Source organism: Siphateles boraxobius, unplaced genomic scaffold (genome assembly GCF_051911475.1).
Source record: "Siphateles boraxobius isolate OS27281-9 unplaced genomic scaffold, OSU_SipBor_1 68, whole genome shotgun sequence".
In the NCBI taxonomy this organism is placed as follows: domain Eukaryota; kingdom Metazoa; phylum Chordata; class Actinopteri; order Cypriniformes; family Leuciscidae; genus Siphateles; species Siphateles boraxobius.
This window is the reverse complement of record NW_027509195.1, coordinates 9,648,847-9,670,854: the sequence shown is the minus strand read 5'-3', so window position 1 is coordinate 9,670,854 and position 22,008 is coordinate 9,648,847. Positions and strand designations below refer to the sequence as shown.

The 22,008-nt window shown below is 37.6% G+C and overlaps 3 protein-coding genes across 9 annotated transcripts in view; 1 reads left to right on the top strand and 2 right to left on the bottom strand.

Moving 5' to 3' along the window:
- Window positions 1–9,198, bottom strand: part of arhgef10lb (Rho guanine nucleotide exchange factor (GEF) 10-like b) — a 49,797-nt gene extending 40,599 nt beyond the window's left edge. The window contains exons 1-2 of one of the 6 annotated variants that reach the window (XM_077214557.1): window positions 8,856–9,198; window positions 7,266–7,332 (exon numbers count right to left, since the gene is read on the bottom strand). In XM_077214557.1, the coding sequence (XP_077070672.1) occupies window positions 7,266–7,302 (37 nt within the window). In that variant the 5' untranslated portion in view covers window positions 7,303–7,332; window positions 8,856–9,198. Of the gene's footprint in view, window positions 1–5,254; window positions 5,460–7,265; window positions 7,333–7,451; window positions 7,555–8,851 lie in introns of those variants that run through there. The other 5 variants (XM_077214558.1, XM_077214555.1, XM_077214556.1 and 2 more) reach the window with 5 other exon arrangements.
- Window positions 9,199–10,088: 890 nt separating this feature from the next.
- rcc2 (regulator of chromosome condensation 2) lies at window positions 10,089–19,634 on the top strand. 2 transcript variants are annotated; one of them, XM_077214553.1, is made up of 13 exons: window positions 10,089–10,276; window positions 11,298–11,512; window positions 12,099–12,192; window positions 13,260–13,403; window positions 14,983–15,114; window positions 15,234–15,322; window positions 16,334–16,448; window positions 16,843–17,009; window positions 17,082–17,262; window positions 17,345–17,450; window positions 17,545–17,617; window positions 18,118–18,195; window positions 18,286–19,634. In XM_077214553.1, exons 2-13 carry the CDS (start codon window positions 11,309–11,311, stop codon window positions 18,388–18,390), a joined length of 1,488 nt encoding a protein of 495 aa, XP_077070668.1. In that variant the 5' UTR covers window positions 10,089–10,276; window positions 11,298–11,308; the 3' UTR covers window positions 18,391–19,634. The 2 variants fall into 2 exon arrangements, with proteins under 2 accessions (XP_077070668.1, XP_077070666.1); XM_077214551.1 differs by lacking the exon at window positions 10,089–10,276 and adding an exon at window positions 10,476–10,667.
- A 705-nt stretch (window positions 19,635–20,339) lies between these two features.
- Window positions 20,340–21,361, bottom strand: LOC143722875 (large ribosomal subunit protein eL22-like). The gene is made up of 4 exons (XM_077214554.1): window positions 21,256–21,361; window positions 20,874–20,984; window positions 20,642–20,766; window positions 20,340–20,543 (listed from the first exon to the last, which is right to left on the bottom strand). The coding sequence occupies exons 1-4, from the start codon at window positions 21,265–21,267 to the stop codon at window positions 20,399–20,401; spliced, it is 393 nt and encodes a 130-aa protein (XP_077070669.1). The 5' UTR covers window positions 21,268–21,361; the 3' UTR covers window positions 20,340–20,398.
- Between the last annotated feature and the right edge of the window lie 647 nt (window positions 21,362–22,008).

Here is a 22,008-nt window from a genome sequence, read left to right as displayed (position 1 = left end):
TGTTGCGATAGTGATCTGAGTGGCTGTTTGAGTGTTGCGATAGTGATCTGAGTGGTTGTTTGAGTGTTGCGATAGTGATCTGAGTGGCTGTTTGAGTGTTGCGATACTGTTCTGAGTGGCTGTTTGAGTGTTGCAATAGTGTTCTAAGTGGTTGTTTGAGTGTTGCGATAGTGATCTGAGTGGCTGTTTGAGTGTTGCGATAGTGATCTGAGTGGCTGTTTGAGTGTTGCGATAGTGTTCTAAGTGGTTGTTTGAGTGTTGCGATAGTGATCTGAGTGGCTGTTTGAGTGTTGCGATACTGTTCTGAGTGGCTGTTTGAGTGTTGCGATAGTGTTCTAAGTGGTTGTTTGAGTGTTGCGATAGTGATCTGAGTGGCTGTTTGAGTGTTGCGATAGTGTTCGAGTGGCTGTTTGAGTGTTGCGATAGTGATCTGAGTGGCTGTTTGAGTGTTGCGATAGTGTTCTAAGTGGTTGATTGAGTATTGCGATAGTGTTCTGAGTGGCTGTTTGAGTGTTGCGATAGTGTTCTAAGTGGTTGTTTGAGTGTTGCGATAGTGATCTGAGTGGCTGTTTGAGTGTTGCGATGCTGTTCTAAGTGGTTGTTTAAGTGTTGCGATGCTATTCTAAGTGGTGGTTTGAGTGTTGCGATAGTGTTCTGAGTGGCTGTTTGAGTGTTGCGATATTGTTCTAAGTGGTTGTTTGAGTGTTGCGATAGTGATCTGAGTGGCTGTTTGAGTGTTGCGATAGTGATCTGAGTGGTTGTTTGAGTGTTGCGATAGTGATCTGAGTGGTTGTTTGAGTGTTGCGATGCTGTTCTAAGTGGTTGTTTGAGTGTTGTGATAGTGTTCTAAGTGGTTGTTTGAGTGTTGCGATAGTGTTCTAAGTGGTTGTTTGAGTGTTGCGAAAGTGATCTGAGTGGCTGTTTGAGTGTTGCGATAGTGATCTGAGTGGTTGTTTGAGTGTTGCGATGCTGTTCTAAGTGGCTGTTTGAGTGTTGCGATAGTGTTCTAAATGGTTGTTTGAGTGTCGCGATAGTGACCTGAGTGGTTGTTTGAGTGTTGCGATAGTGTTCTGAGTGGCTGTTTGAGTGTTGCGATAGTGATCTGAGTGGCTGTTTGAGTGTTGCGATAGTGTTCTAAGTGGTTGTTTGAGTGTTGCGATAGTGATCTGAGTTGCTGTTTGAGTGTTGCGATAGTGATCTGAGTGGTTGTTTGAGTGTTGCGATAGTGATCTGAGTGGCTGTATGAGTGTTGCAATAGTGATCTGAGTGGCTGTTTGAGTATTGCGATAGTGTTCTGGTTGTTTGAGTGTTGCGATAGTGCTCAAAGTGGTTGTTTGAGTGTTGCGATAGTGTTCTAAGTGGTTGTTTGAGTGTTGCGATGGTGTTCTGGTTGTTTGAGTGTTGCGATAGTGATCTGAGTGGCTGTTTGAGTGTTGCGATAGTGATCTGAGTGGTTGTTTGAGTGTTGCGATAGTGTTCTGAGTGGCTGTTTGAGTGTTGCGATAGTGTTCTAAGTGGTTGTTTGAGTGTTGCGATAGTGTTCTAAGTGGTTGTTTGAGTGTTGCGATAGTGATCTGAGTGGCTGTTTGAGTTTTGCGATAGTGATCTGAGTGGTTGTTTGAGTGTTGCAATAGTGATCTGAGTGGCTGTTTGAGTGTTGCGATAGTGTTCTGGTTGTTTGAGTGTTGCGATAGTGTTCAAAGTGGTTGTTTGAGTGTTGCGATAGTGTTCTAAGTGGTTGTTTGAGTGTTGCGATGGTGTTCTGGTTGTTTGAGTGTTGCGATAGTGATCTGAGTGGCTGTTTGAGTGTTGCGATAGTGTTCTGGTTGTTTGAGTGTTGCGATAGTGTTCAAAGTGGTTGTTTGAGTGTTGCGATAGTGTTCTAAGTGGTTGTTTGAGTGTTGCGATGGTGTTCTGGTTGTTTGAGTGTTGCGATAGTGATCTGAGTGGCTGTTTGAGTGTTGCGATAGTGTTCTGGTTGTTTGAGTGTTGCGATAGTGTTCAAAGTGGTTGTTTGAGTGTTGCGATAGTGTTCTAAGTGGTTGTTTGAGTGTTGCGATGGTTTTCTGGTTGTTTGAGTGTTGCGATAGTGATCTGAGTGGCTGTTTGAGTGTTGCGATAGTGTTCTGAGTGGCTGTTTGAGTGTTGCGATAGTGTTCTAAGTGGCTGTTTGAGTGTTGCGATGGTGTTCTGGTTGTTTGAGTGTTGCGATAGTGTTCCAAGTGGCTGTTTGAGTGTTGCGATAGTGATCTGAGTGGTTGTTTGAGTGTTGCGATAGTGTTCTGAGTGGCTGTTTGAGTGTTGCGATAGTGTTCTAAGTGGCTGTTTGAGTGTTGCGATGGTGTTCTGGTTGTTTGAGTGTTGCGATAGTGTTCCAAGTGGCTGTTTAAGTGTTGCGATAGTGTTCTAAGTGGTTGTTTGATTGTTGCGATAGTGTTCTGAGTGGCTGTTTGAATGTTGCGATAGTGTTCTGAGTGGTTGTTTGAGTGTTGCGATAGTGTTCTGAGTGGCTGTTTGAGTGTTGCGATAGTGATCTGAGTGGCTGTTCGAGTGTTGCGATATTGATCTGAGTGGCTGTTTGAGTGTTGCGATGGTGTTCTGGTTGTTTGGGTGTTGCGATGATGTTCTGAGTGGTTGTTTGAGTGTTGTGATAGTGTTCTTAGTGGCTGTTTGAGTGTTGCGATGTTGTTCTGGTTGTTTGAGTGTTGCGATGGTATTCTGAGTGTTCCCCAAGTTGCTTTCTGTGCGAACGTTCAGAGACAGAGAGAATCATGGATAAGTAAAGTGAACTTTCAGCTCCCGGTTTGTGCGTAAACGGTCAAATACACACAGAAATATGTCAAAATGCCATATTTGTTATGTCTGAAGTGAACATCATAAACAGTTGGGAAATAAGTTGCATGTGTATCAGCATAATAGATCTTTGCAGCTCCTAAAGTGACAGCTATTCCTTCTGCTGCCTGTGTCATTAATTTTCACCCAATGGATAGTTCACCCAAAAATGAAAATTAGCCTATGATTTACTCACCTTTAAGCCATCCTAGGTGTATATGACATTCTTCTTTCAGACGAATACAAGCGGAGTTAGATAAAAACATATCCTTGCTCTTCCAAGCTTTATAATGGGAGTCAATGGTTATATGTTTTTGGAAGTCCATCAAAGCGCGTCTAAACTTTATCAACTAAAATAACTAGCTTCAGGCAGACGGCCGTACGCAAGTCGACTTACGCCAAAAGAGTAACACTTGACGATGTATGACCTAGGATGTAGGAGTAGTGTAATCAAACAGACAGGGCTGAGCAACCGCATTCGTCATTATGTTGTACGTCAAGTTCAATGGTTACTCTTTTGGCATAAGTAGACTTGCGTACGGCCGTCTGCTGGAAGCTAGTTATTTTAGTCGATAAAGTTTTAAATATGGATATTTTTCTTACACGAACGCATCACTTCACTTCAGAAGGCCTTTATTAACCCTTTGATGGACTTCCAAAAAAAATACCCATTGACTCCCATTATAACGCTTGGAAGAGCCACGAAAGTTTTATAACTCCGATTGTATTTGTCTGAAAGAAGAATGTCATATACACCTAGGATGGCTTCAGGGTGAGTAAATAATGGGCTACTTTTCATTTTTGGGGGAACTATCCCTTTAATCAAAAAAGACAAAAGACAAAGAGAAAATCACTCACTTCTCTTTAGAAGATTTAGTAGGATAAATCCATATTTAATTTATACAATGAAGACTATGCAGTGTCGTTTTACATTTGATTAATTTCTGTTGATAAACACTGTTCTGTTTTTTATCATTATTATTATTAATTATTTCACAGGAATGTTAAAGTCGTACAGACGACTCCTATAAATGTTTCGGAGTCAATTCTTTCTTTTGGGAGAAAATAACTTTGTTTATCCTGCACTTTCGACTTTACAACTTTGTAGAACGTTTACATTCACAAACAGCTATATTACACACTGCATGAAAAGGAATTTGGAACCTTAATAGAGGCACTTTAAGCTGTTCCTAATCACCTCTAAGAGAGGGAATGGAACATGTTGCACATATTGCTTGCCAATGAATAATGAGTTGTAAATTCATGATACTTTCTCATCTCTTAATTTACATTAATACTCTTAAAAGTTGTAGTTGTTTGAGTGTTGTGATGGTGTTCTGACTGGCCCACCTCTAAGCCTCATTGTACATTATCATAAACATGGATATGGAGATATGTGGATTTTAAGAATAGAGAACAACCCTGGGCCTGTATATCTATTTTATTTTGTGAGCATTGTGTTTATCAGTGTAAAAACTAAGCCACACAGCTCTAGGACCTGCCTGCTACAGACTGATTGCTATGTGACTTAGCATGTATAATGCAATTTCACTTAAAAAGCATAAAGACAACAAACAAAACATTGCGTCTTTATAATTCAGTGCACACTCTGTATCTAAGCAGCTACATTTGTATTCCATTATAATGTTGGACTGAGTCAAAGAGGAGGCTCAAAAAATGTTTTGACCACAACAGACAAAACCCTTATGAGTCATCAGATTTTTTCAGAAAAATTCACAAGTTTAAAGCCAAAACTCCCTCCCTCTGATAACACACACCACAAACATTGAACAGATGGACAAAATAATACAGACAAAAACAATCTGTTACATACACCAAAGGTGTGAGTGTGTTGTGAGCCGAATCCGGTAGAGTAGAAAAGTGGCACAATATCTCTTTTGTTGTAAACTACAAAGTCAAGTTAAGCAACAAAAACATTGCATCACTTTTTGGCATTTTCGGACCAGTTGTTGGAACGTTACGTTTAGCAAAGGAGCCAAAGCACAGGGATAGAGATTACACACTCTGCACTGGACGGAGAAAAACAGATCATGTGAAGAGCAGGATTACATATGTGACCATATGGTCTTTATAGAGAATACTCAACTGAAAGTACTTCTACCAGTAAATGTTTTCACTTGCTCCCACTATGAAAGTGGGTTGTGCATAGCAGCAGTGTAGAAAGCAATTACAACAAAGAAGAAATGTCTATGCTCACATTTCTATGTTACAAATTTCCCTGCTTTAAGTGCCCTCCGATTTTTCCCTGATGCACATTTACCTTATATAATAACATGAATAAGTTACTCAAGTCAATATAGGCTCACATGACTTCAAAATGGTTCTAAAGGTCTGTAATCATGCAGTGCTCAGGTGCTCTATTCCCTTCAACAATCACTAAACCAACAAAACAATTGTTTACCATGTCTCTTGTCCTCATTCCCCTCACTCCAGCAGAAGTATGAGAACCTCTTAGCCCCGGCCAGGTGGATTTTGGGGGATACTAGAAATTTAAGCGATTGTCTCATGCAAGCAGTCTCCATGGCTTCAGGATAGATGTGTGTCAAGAGCAGGTGGCATATGGTGGAAGAATTGTTCTGCTGCAGCATATGGTCAGTTACCTTGAGCGCTGCGGTTTTCCAAGCTCTCTGGAGATTAAGAGGGTAATGCCGTATTCCCTCAACTAGGTAACTGTGTTTCAGAGTTCTACCCACTATACTACTCTCAAATATACCAGAACAGGTGACATACAGAGGTCATTAACAGCTCTTAAACTGTCATTATGGTTTCTCTTTGTTTGAAAAGAGCGCACCCTAATGTGTCATGCACAGATACATTACATTGTTTGGGCCTTGTTTGTACCAGAGAGAACAGTGAACAGTGTGATGTCGCATGACGTACCTCCTAAAACATCTTGGCAGGACTACCAAATAATGACTAAGCACCACTGGGTTTGGAAAATTTTAATTTGAATCATACTATGTTAATGATGTATAAGAGTGTCCAAGATAAAGAAAATCTTCTAAAAATCTAGTTTAAAACACATATGCCAAGTTCTTGAATGTACTCGTCTCTTTGTATGCATGTTGGTATACCATTTAATAGAAAAGTTTTGTTTGGTGTAATGATTGATTTAATTATGAATACATTTAATTTTCCTAACATCTTGAATACATGTGTGTGTACACACCTTTATTATTATGTTAACAAATATATCATAAATATCAGCACCACATGACATTTTAGAACCTGATTTAACCTTGCCCTGTCATAAAATGTCAATTTATGTGATATTTTAAGAAGCTTGACAATAATTTTAATATAATATAAGCAGTCAAGTATTATTAACTATTAATAATAGTTAATAAACTATTAAAAAGTGATTTCGGTAACTGAAAAATAAATAGAAAAAAATTAATTAAAATATGAAAAACTGAAATTAGAAATGTTGCTTTTGCAACTAACTGACATAAATGTCTAAGCTGAATTACAAAAATGACAAAACTAAAAAAAAAAAATCTATATAGAAATATAAAAAACAAAAGCACATAACAACATTACTAAAAACTTGAAGTAAAATTAAAACAAAATATAAAAGCTAATTTAAAATTTGAATAAATGCTATTAGAGTATATATAAAAAATGCTAAAATAACTTGATCTGCATTGGTTTTTTGGAATAAATTAAAAGGGTGGTACAATGACATTTTCACAAGATGTAAAATAAATCTCTGATGTTCCCAGAGTGTGTATGTGAGGTTTTAGCTCAAAATACACCATATATATTTTTTATAGTATGTTAAAATGTTACTTTTTTAGGGTGAGCAAAAACTTGTGTCTGTCCCTTTAAATGCAAATGAGCTGCTGCTCCCGGCAAAGAGAGTGGAGTTTCAAGTGCTCCTTAGCAGCTTGATTACCTTACACTGACAAGAACTGAAAATTTCTACAACTTTTAGCCTTTTATGTTCAAACCGAGTAGGACAAAGATGGAGAGACTCAAGAAGAAGTGACAAAATGTAGACAACATTTCTGAAAGATTGATAGACAACATTGATGAATTTATGTAGCTTATGTGTAGTTATCTTCTAGTCATTGATTAGCATATTCTGTCTTGATAATCTAGAAATTGTGTTCCGGGGGCGGGGTTTATGTCAATTTTAGGATTGGTGATGTCACTAACCCGTGAGGAATGTCATGTAGTCCCTACCAGCCGTTTGTTGTAGTCCTTAAAAAGCAATTTCTTTAAAAGCAAATATCTCCCTTTGCTTTGAACTTTGAGCGTTGTAACTTTGCAGATGTTGTTTATGTTCAAACAGTAACATTACACACTAACTAAAGTTAGAAAAGTAAAATCATAATTAACCACCCCTTTAAATCCGTTTTAATTATCTAACACATCAAAAAATCAACAAGCAGCATGTTCCATGTACTAACCTTTTTTAGGAGGGTTAAGAGTTTCTGGAGATGCCATGAAGTTTAATATGTAGTCATATCTGCACTCCTGTAAAAGAGAAATGTGTTAACACATGTACTCTAAAATGCTCAATCCAAAGTCCCTAAACACACAGGATATTCTGTATGACAGTGAAACACAATACTGTAGTGTATCTAACATCACACCTCAAGACTTCAGTGAAAAATGACTTTTGTTGGCCTATGTATGACATTACAGGTTACTAAAGGAGACAGGGTGAAAATGTTAAATTCCTCAACAGTGTGTGGCAGATCCAGGCTTGTCTTACCAGCTGAATCCTAACACAACATCTCCTCCCACATTTACTGGGAAAGACTCAGTCTCAGCATGTGTCAGAACAACACAACTCAACCGAGAGGAATGACCGGAAGGGTGATACAAAGAAATGTGCAGGTTTAGTTGCGTCAGTACCAGTATTTAGAGTAAAATGAGACAGCAATTCATTAACCAGTTTGGATCTCTTTCATCCCCGTAATAACGCCAAGGTCATGAGTAAGATTCCCAGGAAAAGAATAGTCTTTGAATACACCATAATTTGCTTTAAATAAAAGTGACAGCCAAACTTCACAAAAGTACTTGAAAAGAGTTTCTGTCAATCGTGTTTCCTGATAGATAACCCTACAGCTGGAGGTCAGTGTGCATGAATTATTCACTAGAAAGAAGGGCAGGGGCAAGACGAGGCTGAAGCCAGTGAATAGACAAAGGAAAAAAGCATCTTTCCCACTCGGAGAGAGCACAGCAAGGTTGAATGGTTGTGAGTAAAGCACACATAGTAAGAACAGCAAGGCCATTGAATGGCCTAGAAACTGCTTTCAAATAAATGACACAGGAATCACCTTGGACACAGGCACAATGAGAGAGGCATCTGGACCGCCACACATATTAACTCTCTTTTTACAGACTTCTGCCTATTTTACACTGATATCATTCCCTACTTACTGCAATATAAATTCACAGTTAACCAATGCACTAATCTGATCATGTAAAGGAAGACAAGCTGTTTCAATAAAAAAACTGTAGCCTTGAGGTTAAAAATGACCAACATGAATGATTTGATCCCATGCGAGTCAGCTGATATCAAACCACTGGTAAGTAAGGCTGAAGGACAGACCATGATCTCTGCTCTCAGATTAGCTTTAGCACTGGACTGATAAATAGATGTCAGATTAATTTAAATATCACAAATATACTGTAGTCGTCCACTATTGCCATCAGGTGAAATATAGTTGTTTTTGTCTGCCATTCATCATTAGAGGCCAGGATTATATTAATATAAAATAATTGTCACAGAATCTTCATATCACAAAAGAAAACCAAACGATTTTCAACATGTGCTTTATTATGAAATCAATAATGTCAGTAAATTAAAGTGGTCCGATTATTATGCGCAATCCTTTTTTCATCTGAGAGTCTGGATGTTTTTTTATATTAATCTAACGTTACAGTCTCACTCCCCCCTACTGAGGCATTGTTGCACTGTTATATTTTCATATGTAAAACAACAGAAGCACTAAATGTTTTGCTCTTATTCTAAATAAAGACTTACTCACAAGCCTGGCTTTACGTCGCTTAAATGTCACCCCTCTGATTTTGTCCTTATTGATCACAAGCTATCAATACAGATCCATTGTCATGTCTGCTCCCATCTTTGCGCAGTGCAGCCATCTGGGAATCTACAATTGATGACACCACAGTCTCTGCATCAGAAAGCACAGCAAATGTAAAGAGCTGATTTTAACTGTTTTCTTTTAGTGGAGGAACAAGTTCTGAGACTCCCAATGCATTAACTGACGCGGCTTCTCCGAAAAATATGAAAACTCTTCTGCCTCTTTCTTTTCCCTCAGTCCCTCCCTTTTTTCCTTTCTTTGCACTCACTCCTTCCCCCTGCCGTACACCATGAGAGAGCAGTATGCAAATACTTCAAGAAACAGCCAGCCAATAGCAAATGATCAGGCCTGCACTCCTACCAATCACAGAAGAGCAACTTTTCTTTCAATAGTTCCTTGCTGGGGGTAGACAGCAGGAGAGGAATTAATATGCTCATGGTTTCATTATGATTGATTGATTGATTGATTGATAGATAGAAGATAGATAGATAGATAGATAGATAGATAGATAGATAGATAGATAGATAGATCTCATATTAAAACCAAACCTTAATTTTAAATAAATTCAGTAAAAAAATTGCCTTTGATTACGTTAATTAAATGTAAATGAATTATTTTCCTCTCCTGTAGAGGAAATGTAATGCTGATTGTATATTTATCGAAATAGTATTACTAGTAAAACAATGAATATTGAATGGGAGGGAGCCTCCTCCAAGGATAGCAAGTTAGTTTACTATTAACCTTTAAGGCTGAATGGGCAGGTGAACTAGTGCAATTTTCTTTTAGCAGTGCAGTTATTTAACCTCAGATCATGATGGGAATCATCATTTAAATAATGGGCACCTGATCAAGAACGGTGAATGCCTTGTGGGTTGATTTTAGACTGCATTAAAAATGTTTATATTAAAAATGGCATTCTTTTAAAATTGCGCAACATTGTTTTTTTTATGTCGTATGGGATTTGTTTATGTGGGCCACAATCAATGATCAGACGCACACTTACCATGTAACGTTACACTCCGTCTACAGAGTTCCCTTTTCTTTTTTAACGGACACCGTTTTTCACATGTAAGCATAACAGAAACTCTTCTGTAGTCGGTTCTGTTCAAGTTCTCCACGGAGGAGGTTGTTTACGATCCGCATGTCACCCAACTCAGCAGGGGGCGCTATAGTCTCATATACGGACTCACATTTGTAGTTCGTGCTGCATCCCATACTCGTGTTTTTGTTTTGTGGACTACACGCTCAGTGACATGAAAGTTACATGAGTGTTTTAATTGTATATCTGAACCTCAATTAACGTAGTGAAGAGAATAGAGGAAAAAGACATCTTGAGCTCAACGCTTTAATTCCCAGCAACACAGGTAAACGTTCCTTTTTTAAAGTAAATTAAACTTTTCTGTGTACTTCTACACGAATGACTTTAAAATCGTGTTAAATGTACAAATCTTTGAGATTTCATAGTGGAAATTCAGCGATCTCTCCACCAGACAGATGTGCGCGATATAAAGCCCCGAGTGTGCGCTGAACCCACGTGGTTTGATCGCGAGTCTGCGAGTCTTTTGTTCCGAATCAATCAAAAAACGAGGAAGACGGACAGACATAAGTAGAGCATCTGAATCAGGAAATCTTCTTGCATAATAATACGCATCTTTCAGAACAACAGACCAAGTCGCAGCCACTTGACTTAACACGTCTATATTCCGTCAACTCAGATATTTGTATTTAAAGTAGAGGGGGGAAAGTTTTACTCAGGTGAGTTATAATATTGTCGATGTTTATGATTGCGGCTTCGGATGCAAATGCAGTATAGCATGCTAACACGGCTACGTCTGCATCATACACATCTGTAAACGTTATGTTTTTCAAATGCACTTTCCATGGGACATACGTTGTTGGATTTGACTTTTTTACGGGACGGGGGCAGATATAACACGTGGGGTAAGGGAATAGTTTAGTTACTAGCCTGGTTGAAGCAGAGCGGTGCTAGTTGGCTAACCGGCGGCTGCTTTATAAAACATAACAAAGAAACAAATGGAGACTGAGTGAGACAGACGCGTTGCTGCTGATTCTTTTGTTACAGCGCTGCTAGTGTGTTAGCATAGCACAGGACCGCTGCTTTTTACAACACTTTATATTTATATTGTCATATATACCAAGAAACCGTGCCTTGACATTACTAATACGCAAAGCATGTGTGTGTGTTTTCTTAAGGATTCCTTCGCTGTGGGATAATTGGGAATTTGGATCAGCAATTGATTTGAATCATATTGACTTTTTCTTCAGTCGGATGTTTTTGGCTCGTTTGATTCTAATTTCTGTCCATTTATAGTCAGACCAATAAAATGCATCCCAACTACTTTTTTGTTTTTGTTTTTATTGTAGGATTTTGTACTATGCCACGCAGGAAGCAGACCGATGTGTCTGGGAACGGTGGAGTGAAGAGAAAAAGAGGAGGTGGAAAGAAAAAGGAAAGGGAGTTTAGCAGTGATGATGAGTTTGATGACTTTGAACAAGAAAACACAAAGAAACCTGGGAAACCAGCAGCTAAAGCGGGTCTGCAGCCGGTCACTGTGGCTGATGATGTGAAGGAGAAGATTGTAAGGACATATAATTGCATACTTATTGCTTCTATCTACTGTATGCTTATATACGCATGCACTTATATATATATATATATATATATATATATATACACACATATAGTAGCATTTACACTAGCATATGATAAAGTACAGGGGTTTTCAAACTGTGCATTGCCAAGGACCTCCAAATATGACATTCATGTTATGGAACCGTTAAAAAGCTGCTAAGTATGGAGGCTTATTTCCCCCCAATTACATTTTCCAAGGTTAATGATTCACTGTTATGTTGTTGTTGTTCTCAAAACAATGCATATTTAAAATATTATCCAAAGAATGTTTACCTTGCGTTACTATAACGGTATCTTTTTTCCTTACTTTTAATGTTAGATGTATAAACCTTTAAAATAACAATTAAAACAATAAACTAACACGTTTACTTTGATGAATTTGAAAACTTAAATTTATATATATATATATATATATATATATGTGTGTGTGTTTTTACCTGTTCCCCCAAGCACCCCCTGTGGTTCTTCAGAGCTCAGTTTGAAATCTGTATTAATTGATTGTTGATGGATTTCTTACTTTTTCTGTTGTTCAGAAACTTGAGGTTCCCAAAGTCAAAGGTCAGCTGCTTGTTTTTGGAGCCACCAACTGGGACCTGATTGGCAGAAAAGAAGTGCCAAAACAGCAAGGTACGATCATGCATGAGCCAGAGATATTTGGGTTACAGTGTAGTTTCAGGAAAGTCTCACCGAAGTGAGTCATCTGTGCTAATCCGTTAATGGGACATTGTGACACCAGAGTTTAATTTGCACTTGTTTTTCACTTTTGTTTTCTTTTGTAGTTAAGGAATTTTTGATTTATACAGAGATTTAAAGAAACAATTCGGACATCCTCTTGGCAATTTAAGATGAAGTGTTGGATAGTGCCATCATCTGCCATGCATAGATGACATAGACCTGTGCCTATGAAAGGGCCGTTTTATAAATCAGTAAATTTTATTTTTACTGTTTTGATCTTTATAACAACTAGATAATTTATGATCTCAACAAAACATAGACACTGGTATTTAAGTTGGTAAGTAAAAATAGCATTATTGTGAAATAATATTGTTACAATTTAAAATAACTGTTTTCTATTTGAATATATTTAAAAATGTAATTTATTCCTGTGATGGTAAAGCGGAATTTTCATCATCATTACTCCAGTCTTCAGAGTGACATGACCCTTCAGAAATCATTCTAATATGATGATTTGGTGCTCGAGAAACATTTCTTATTATCAATCTTGAAAACAGATGCTGTTGTGGAAGCCATTTTTTTTTTTCAGGATTCTTCAATAGAAATGTCAAAAGAACAGCATTTATTTGTAGTGTTTATTTTTTTGTAACAGCCCTTACTCTCACTTTTGATCAATTGAATGCATACTTGCTGAATAAATGTATTATTTTTTCATAAAATGTATTGGACTATTTGAAGTACTTGTTGGCTGAAAAGTACTGCAGCGAATTTACACTTCTGTGTGAGATAAACAGGATTTAGTTGCCCGTAACTGATAAGTCATATTTTGAACATCAGAACAGGGAAATTTATAAATAAACCACCAACATTTCACACAGAAAATCTAAGATAAATCAGCCAGGTGCTGAAATTGACTTAACACTTAAAATAAGAAAGAGGAAGTGTGTGGGTTGCAGTCATTTATAGAGTCTTCACTTTTGTTATTGAGTATTCATGTGTGTCTGTGTGTGTTTTTCCAGCTGCTTATAGGAACCTTGGACAGAATCTGTGGGGTCCCCATCGCTATGGGTGTCTCAATGATGTCGAGGTTAGCTGTGTGGTGTCTGGTCCCTGTGCTGCCCACAGTCTCATCATCACCACAGAGGGCAAACTCTGGAGCTGGGGTAAGTGTCACCAACAGCAGTGCTTAGCAGGTCTTAATAAACCCTATGCTCTCAGTCATTAATGTTAATCAAAGAACAAAAGACAAAGAGAAAATCACCCCCTGCTCTTAACTTAAGGCTTTAATACTGATTAATCTATATTAGATTTATAATTTATGCAGTGAAGACTGCCCAGTGTTTATTCAGTTTCTGAATATACAGTATCTGTTAGACCTATCTGAAAATTTCAAAGCACTGTTTTACAAAGTTACATGGTCAAAAACAAAAAAAATTTTGAAGGGAGGCTATTTTTGTCAAACGTACCAGTCGTTAATGAAATTTAAAAAATGTGACGATACCAACATTTCCCTTTAGCATTTTGAGCACTGTTGAATAGATTTTTAAACACCTCTGGTTAGCCATTGCATTCACACGCTCAACATATGTCTCTGATTGGCCATTGCGTTCATGCGCTCAACATATGTCTGTGATTGGCTACAATGATCAACACTTCAAAAACATGTTGTCTTTACCCAGTGCTTTCACAGATACACATGGGAGCGTTTGAAAGCAGGCATCTATTGGCGGATCTCTAAAATATCCACTGATACATGGATCCCCTGATAGATGCCTGTGGGTTTATGTAAAGATTGTTTTAAGTTCACTTAAATTAAGTCATTATATATATATTTTTAATGCCTCTTAAATATTAAAATTGATAGCATTCAATTATACTGTAATGTTGAATGGCTTAAATTGAGAAAATAGAGACATCAGTATCAGTACTGTATCAGTGCTACTGACCTTCATTCGTAGTGCTTAGTTAAAAGATGCCATTAAACAAATATTTAAAATATACCATCTTTATGTTTCTATATTATTTTGGAGATTCAGTGTGAAAGTATTACAATATAAAAATATATTAAAAACTTATAATTTAGGTGTGCAATAAGTAAAATTAATTATATAATTATTTTTTATCGATTTACAGCACTTAAACCAGTAATGTGAAATTATTATAAGTAAATGTTTTCTATTTTAATGTGTTTTAAATTGTAATTTATTCTCGTGATTGCAAATAGAAAAAAAATAATAGCATTTATTTGAAATAGAAATCTTTAATAACGTTCACTGACCTCTTTCTTGCCCCAAATGTTTGAATGGTAGTGTATATATTTTTCCATATTGACAATTTGTCACTAATAAACTAACACCACATCTACCCTGGATGTGAGTGGTGCGATGCAACAAAGCAAATGGAACCCATTATAAATATAATCAGCGATGCTGTCTATACTATATATGGAGCGATACTGTATATGTATATGGTTTACTGTTGGGCAAATTCCCAACAGTAAACTGATGCACTGGTCTATTTCTGACATGCTTCACGCTACTTCTGACACAAAGAACAAATGGATTTGCAATGGTCACTTTGTTGTGGTGAGGCGCAACAACTGTCTCATCCAGTGTAATAAAAATCCATCAATCTTTATAAAAGAAGAAAAAAACAGTACCCAAAAACAACTGAAAAAAAGAAATTCATGCATCAAAAGATGTGGAAATCCTGTCCCTAATTTCTGTTCCTGGTCCCTCTTAGGTCGTAATGATAAAGGGCAGTTGGGTCATGGAGACACTAAACGATTGGAGGCTCCAAAACTAGTTGAGGGCCTGGGGGAGGAAGTGATAGTAGCTGCTGCTTGTGGTAGAAACCACACCATGGCTTTAACAGGTAGGCAACCGTCTGCTAAATGCAAAGTGCTTGTCATATAATTGCAGTTATTATAATTTGTTGCATTGTTATAATGATAATGTAATTCCATTGTGCTGTTCTTATGCTTTGTCTCACAGAAAATGGTACTGTCTACACCTTTGGAGAGAACAAACTTGGTCAGCTGGGTCAGGGCAATCAGACAGATGCTGTGCTCAGCCCTGCTACAGTAAGAGACGCCCTTGGTTTCGTTTACTTAAAGCAGCACTATGCAGTTTTTATAGCTTTGAACAGCTTCGGAGTTATTGGAATGGTTATATGACTCTTTTCGGGTTGAATGGTAGTCGTCTCGCCCCCCCGGTGCCTGTGAGTGGAAAAACCACACTTGCAACTTTTGGCCGGTGGACCGCCGTCAGGAAGTATCGCCTGATTTCAGCTCTCGCGATGTAACGAATTGCTTTACAGCACTGCACACATTACACGCATACACGCCCCATCCAGGATCCGGCTAGCTATAAGAACAACTATCGTCCCATGGCAAAGCCGGCATATAAGAAGCAGAAAGCTAGAAAAGCATTGTCGGTGGAACAGAGAAAGAGGAAACGACAGACTGACCGACCGAGGAGTCACACACGAGTAAACATCGGACCTGCGTTTTCTGAATGGCGAAAAAAAACGAAGAAAGCACGGTCGGAAGAGTCTAGAAAAAGGTAATGAGAATCTGACAGCGCGAGGAACCGGACAAGAGTCCCACTCAGTCAGGCTTTCACTGTTAAAGTTGATCCCTGCCATTATCATGACAACAGTTGTCAATATCTCACATAATTATCAGGACATAAATAAGCCTACACGTTGTAAATAGTGTAAATGAGCGCAATTTGCGAACTATTATGATAAATTGCAATAATCATGTCTAACAACATCATAACGGACATTGTTACGAAATAATGCGACGTACATGATGCACTTTATTGGTGACATCTGGCATTTAGGCTCAGGTAAGCCTAACGCGGTAGGCTACTTTATTATTATGAAGTGCAGAGGCCGTGAGTGCAGATATGCTCTGCGTGAGTTGTATTTACGACAGTAACGTTAAATACAAGTACTCTACAGCGACTCTAGGGGTTGCTATTTGACAAAAACAGAAATCCTGCATAGTGCCGCTTTAATGGGGCTTCACTGGAACATGTTTATTGTGTTTTAAATGCTCTACAAAACAGCTGCATTTATTTACCTACAGATCCAGTACAACGGGCAGCCGATAGTCAAAGTGGCCTGTGGTGCAGAGTTTAGTATGATTGTGGACTGCAAGGGGAACCTTTATTCTTTCGGTTGTCCTGAATACGGCCAACTTGGTATGCAACAATGTAGTCCAATGATGCTCATTTAAAGGGATAGTTTACCCAAAAATGAAGATTGTCACCCTCGTGTTCCAAACCTGTATGAGTTTCTTTTTTCTGTTGAACACATAAGATGATATTTTAAAGACAGTTGATGGCAACCTTTGACACCTATAGTTGAAAAAAAAAAAAAAATGTATGTAAATGGGTGCCGTCAACTGTCTGGTTACCAGCATTCTTTAAAATATCATCTTATGTGTTCAACAGAAAAATAAACTTGTACAGGTTTGGAACAACTTGAGTGAGTAAATGAGACAATTTTAATATTTGGGTGAACTATACCTTTAACTGAAAACATTTACCAAATGCATCGGTTTGATTATTCAACTTTGTGTTCTGTATCTAAAAGGGCATAACTCAGATGGAAAGTTCATCGCTCGTGCCCAGCGCATTGAGTTTGACTGCGAGCTGATCCCTAGACGGGTGGCCATTTTCATTGAGAAGACCAAGGATGGCCAAGTGCTTCCTGTGCCCAACGTCGTGGCTCGGGATGTAGCATGTGGTGGCAATCACACGGTGAGTAGCAAGATTGTGGTGCAAGGCAGACATGGATGAATTAAGGCTGAATTTATTGTTGCTTTCACGCAGCTGGTGTTGGATTCCCAAAAGCGCGTTTTCTCGTGGGGATTTGGGGGATATGGACGACTAGGCCATGCCGAACAGAAAGACGAGATGGTCCCACGATTAGTCAAGCTCTTTGACTTCCCAGGCCGTGGAGCAAGTCAAATATACTGTGGATACCAGTGTTCCTTTGCTTTGAATGAAGCGGGTAAGCATGTAACTCCTCCCTAGGAAAAAGACACAATTGAATACCCATAATGTCTTTGTGGTTAATGCTTCCCTTTCCCCAGGTGGTCTATTTTTCTGGGGAGTGACAAATACGTCTCGTGAGTCCACAATGTACCCTAAAGCTGTGCAGGACCTGTGCGGATGGAAGATTCGCAGTCTGGCCTGTGGGTAGGTAAAGGCAAAGGATTCTGAAAACGTCTTTATAAAACATTTTGAAATGTTTGCAGAATGTTGATTAGATGTTGTCTGTAATTCCTCTCAGGAAGAGCAGTATTATCGTTGCAGCTGATGATAGCACCATTAGTTGGGGACCATCGCCCACATTTGGAGAACTGGTATGTTTGTCTTCTTTTTAAGGCTTTGACTTGTTTAAAAAAAAAACGACACAAGTTTGGGGTCAGAAAAATATGTACAAGTATTTTAAATAATACTTTTATTCAGCATGGATGCATTAAATTAATCAAAAGTGACAAGATTCAAGATATTCATGTTTCTACAAAATGTTAAGAAGCACAACTGTTTTCAACATTGATAATACATGTTTTTTGAGTATCAAATCAGCATATTAGAATGATTTCTGATTTAGGATCATGTGACACTGAAGACTAAAGTAACAATGCTGAAAATTCATATAGGAATACAGTAATGCATTTTAAAAAGGTCTTAATTTGTAATAATTTATTACTATTTTACAGTATTTTTTTAACAAATAAATGCCTTGGTAAACATAAGAAACTTCTTTCAAAAACATTTAAGAAATCTTAGCAACCCTGAACTTTTGAACAGTAGTGTATATGCTTTTCAAATTTCTCATATTTAAATTTTGCATTTTAAGGGCTATGGTGACAACAAACCCAAGTCCTCCACTACTGCTCAAGAGGTCAAAACTCTGGATGGAGTGTATTCAGAACAGGTGAATTCTGCTGGCAAAATGTGACTCGTATTCTCCCACAATTCTGTTCTCTGTGATATAAAGGTATGCAACTGAAAACTTTCCTTTTAGGTTGTGATGGGCTATGCGCACTCCCTGGTTATTGCCCGACAAGACACAGAGCAGGAGAAGGAAAAGCTCAAGAAGCTGCCCGAATACAACCCGCGAACACTCTGATTGGACCCTATTCTTGTTTTCTCCAGTTGCTTTTTTTCTTTAATGGAATGCCTCTGTTCATTAGGTCACCTGGGTAATCACAATTTGGTTGGGATGGGATTGTTTAATTTTTTTTTTTTTGGGACATCAAATTACATTTTTGAAAGACAATCCACGTGTCGGATTAAAGTATCAAAGAAGTTGCATTAACTGATATGTGTAGGCTCTGGTGTTTCAGAATGGTAATTGTGGCGTCACACGCCGGTTTTAATTTCACGATAAAACCAGCAACTGCTCAGAGCACTCGGGATTCCACTGGATCAATCACCTTTACTTAAACATTCCTAATGGAAGTTTATCACAGATTGTTTTGTTGTTTATTTTTCCGTAACAATTACTGTGAGATCCATGTCTGCTCTCTTCCAAAAACTGGTGCTAAATCATTCTAATGCAGACTATCAATGGACTAATGTTAACTTAAAGACAAACTCACTCCATTATTGTGCCTTTAAGTAAGAAGATTCAGGCTGAGGAAGTTCAGTTTGTCCTATGACATTTCAAGTGTTATGGGGCACTTCACCTTTTAAACATCACTTGCATTACTTCCAGCTCCATGTTTTCGTCACCGTAGATAAGAACTTAATTTTCCTCAAATCAAGTTGCTAATCGGTAAGATTTTTTTTTTCCCCCTCCATTTTCAAGATACATACTTCTGTTAATCTAATCAGGGAAGTATTTTCAACTCCTGCAATGCAAATGAGACATCAGCTGTGAGATTTTTATTAAATTCATTCTCCCTTTTCTAGAAATGCAAGTCATAAATGTTCATGCCCTTGCTAGTGATGTAAACTACAGAAATGCTGTTCTCGTGTTGATGTTAGCATGTTTTGGAAATAATGAACTTGATGTTGAGAAGAGTAGATTGTCCCATCATCAGGGACCACAATGTCTTTACAGAGCATTTTTTCATGCGATATGTTAAATACTGTGCCATTTCTTTGTGTTCACCTCGGCTTAAACTGTGATCACATTGTTATCTTTCATAATCTGTATGAAAGTACATACAAGAGTCCATCCAGTTTGAGGTCGAGCAACAAGCTTATGTTTTATGTTCTATGAAAACAAGTTTTAAATTGTGTACTTGCAAGAAATGTGTTAATTTGTTTAAGCAGTATATGTCCAGGAACTGGAATTTAAACTCCTATTTTGATTTCTAAAATGTTATTTTGTTTTCTTCATATTAAATAAAGGTTAATGTAAGTTGATATATGTTGTTACACAGTATTTTTTTACCCATGGATCTGATATTTTATGTAGTTTTGTTTTTACTCAAATTAGCAGAACAGTGTGCTGTTCTCTTAAGATTGACATGAACTGAAAATTTCACCTTCTATATTTCCGTAATGCATGCTAGATCTTATGAACAATTCAGCTGTGCATTTTATTTTTTTATTTACCTCAATGTTTAATCAAAATATTATAACTGGATCTTCCAGTGAAACGACAGACTTCTCTCTGGTGACACATGCAGGGCTTTTCCAATCATTTAGTCCATTTAAACTTGTCCCTGGAAGCTCACGTTCATCTGCCTCTACTTTTGAGTGCAACGTATATACTTTTACAGAATATTCCAATATTCTTTTACATTTGATTATATATCACAATATTGGGGAAAATATCAGCTGCTACTTCAGTTTCAATGTGGTTAACCAGTTTCATTGTACCAGCATATCCTAAAATATGTCAGTGTCATTGATTTATCTCAAGATGCAAACCAGTAATGTTTTTTTTTTTTCTAAGGCACCTTTATAAAAGCTAATTCAATTACCTAATTGAACTAAGGATTATTACTGGTTTAGTCTAAACCCTGTCTGTGAAACCAGGCCTAAAAGCATTTGTGGTTTGTTAAATAGATGTGTCCATCTAGCATGAAACAGTATTGATAAAGAAGTGTATCTGAATGGATAAAATACAGTTGTATATGACTTTATTTAAATGTAAAAAAAAAAAAAAAAACAACGGCAAGAATTTAATCCTCGTCCTCCTCTTCTTCCTCATCCTGGTTGATCTGGAAGTATCGAAGCTCATAGCTTTCTTTGGTGTTGGCCACAACACGCAACCAGTCTCTGAGATTGTTCTTCTTTAAATATTTCTTTGTGAGATATTTCAGGTACCTGCAAATTAGATAAATACAGTGGAATATATGTAATAATGTAAGTTGCAGCTAAAAAATAAAATTATTGGCAAAACAGATGTATCAAAACAGACTAACCTTTTGGAGAAGGGCACCTCAGAAGAAACTATGATTTTGCTCTTGCTTCTCTCAATGGTGACAACTCCACCTCCCAGGTTTCCTGCTTTCCCGTTGACTTTGATGCGCTCCTGTAGGAACTGCTCCTGTAAACACACAAGCAAACAAGAGACAAACTCAGACAGCCGGTGATAATCTGACATTTCCACAGTAATAATCACAAATAGGCTTCACAAGGACTTGATCTTCTCACAAAGTTGGCAGCATCCATGATACCATCTTCAACGGGATGCGTGCAGTCCAGCGTGAACTTCAGGACCTGCTTCCTCTTTTTCTTCCCACCTTTAGAGCTCTGCTGCTTCCTCTGCAATTGCACAGAATGTGCACTTTCAGTCTTATGTCTACGACAGGCATGTCATTATCATCAGAATAACACAACTATTCAGTGTGAATGTGACTTAAACTTCACGTCACGGGGTTCATTCAATAATATAACAATTTTATTACGTATTGGGATATTAAGTTATTTTATGACAGCGATAGAGATTAATATTCAATTTCGAAAGATTTGTGTACATGGAAATGAATGGAAACATATGTTATTTTATTAACTTGGTCCGTGTGATCGAACTTACAACAGGCGCCATAGTGAGAAATTTCGTGGAAAGGAAGAATCACGACACGACTGCGCAAACGTGACGTCGCAGTGTTCGATTTGTCTGTTGTTTGGCTTAAAGAAACAGTTCATCCAAAAATAAAAATTTGTCATAGGACCTGTCACATGACGTATTTCCTGTATTTGGCCCCAATGTTCAAGGGGGTGTGAAGACCTTTCTTTTACTGTCTATGAAGACCGCAAGTATGTGTTGACTTGATTACCTGTAATTTTTGCACACAGTAAAAAAGCAAGTAAAGGTTTTACAGAGGTAAATGTAAAGTTTTATTTACACATTTTGATTTTCAGTAGTTTACACTTTAAAACAAACTCTAAATATCTGTTCAGTAGTCACTATGTAACAGTCAACATAATTTAAGAATTATGATACTTATGATATCTATAAAAAAGCAGTTGCAAATGTGCATTCATCTCTGCACCAACATAATGTGCACATTACCTTGCACTACCAAATTAGAATATCTAATTAATTTAACGTACATTGGAAAGTTTTCCTCAACATCTCTTGATTTTTTGGCATGTGAGTTCCTGAACATGATGAATGATAGATATGCTTAGCCTTAACTACCGCTATGATGCAATATTAGAGACAGTGTGGATTTACGGTGCTTCTACAATCGAACACTGCCTGAGTAGCCTGTACTACTTTTGAATTTCAATTTACTTCACAACTGTTAAAAAAAGTATGTTCTGTATATTATGAATATATGTA

Excerpts from the sequence above, each read along its gene's own strand:
- rcc2 (XM_077214553.1), top strand. The coding sequence starts at position 11,309 with ATGCCACGCAGGAAGCAGACCGATGTGTCTGGGAACGGTGGAGTGAAG. Across the intron at positions 12,193-13,259 it reads AGAAGTGCCAAAACAGCAAG|CTGCTTATAGGAACCTTGGA; the intron begins GTACGATCATGC and ends GTGTTTTTCCAG. Across the intron at positions 16,449-16,842 it reads TCCTGAATACGGCCAACTTG|GGCATAACTCAGATGGAAAG; the intron begins GTATGCAACAAT and ends TGTATCTAAAAG.
- LOC143722875 (XM_077214554.1), bottom strand. Across the intron at positions 20,767-20,873 it reads TCATGGATGCTGCCAACTTT|GAGCAGTTCCTACAGGAGCG; the intron begins GTGAGAAGATCA and ends GTGTGTTTACAG. Across the intron at positions 20,544-20,641 it reads GAGGTGCCCTTCTCCAAAAG|GTACCTGAAATATCTCACAA; the intron begins GTTAGTCTGTTT and ends TCTAATTTGCAG.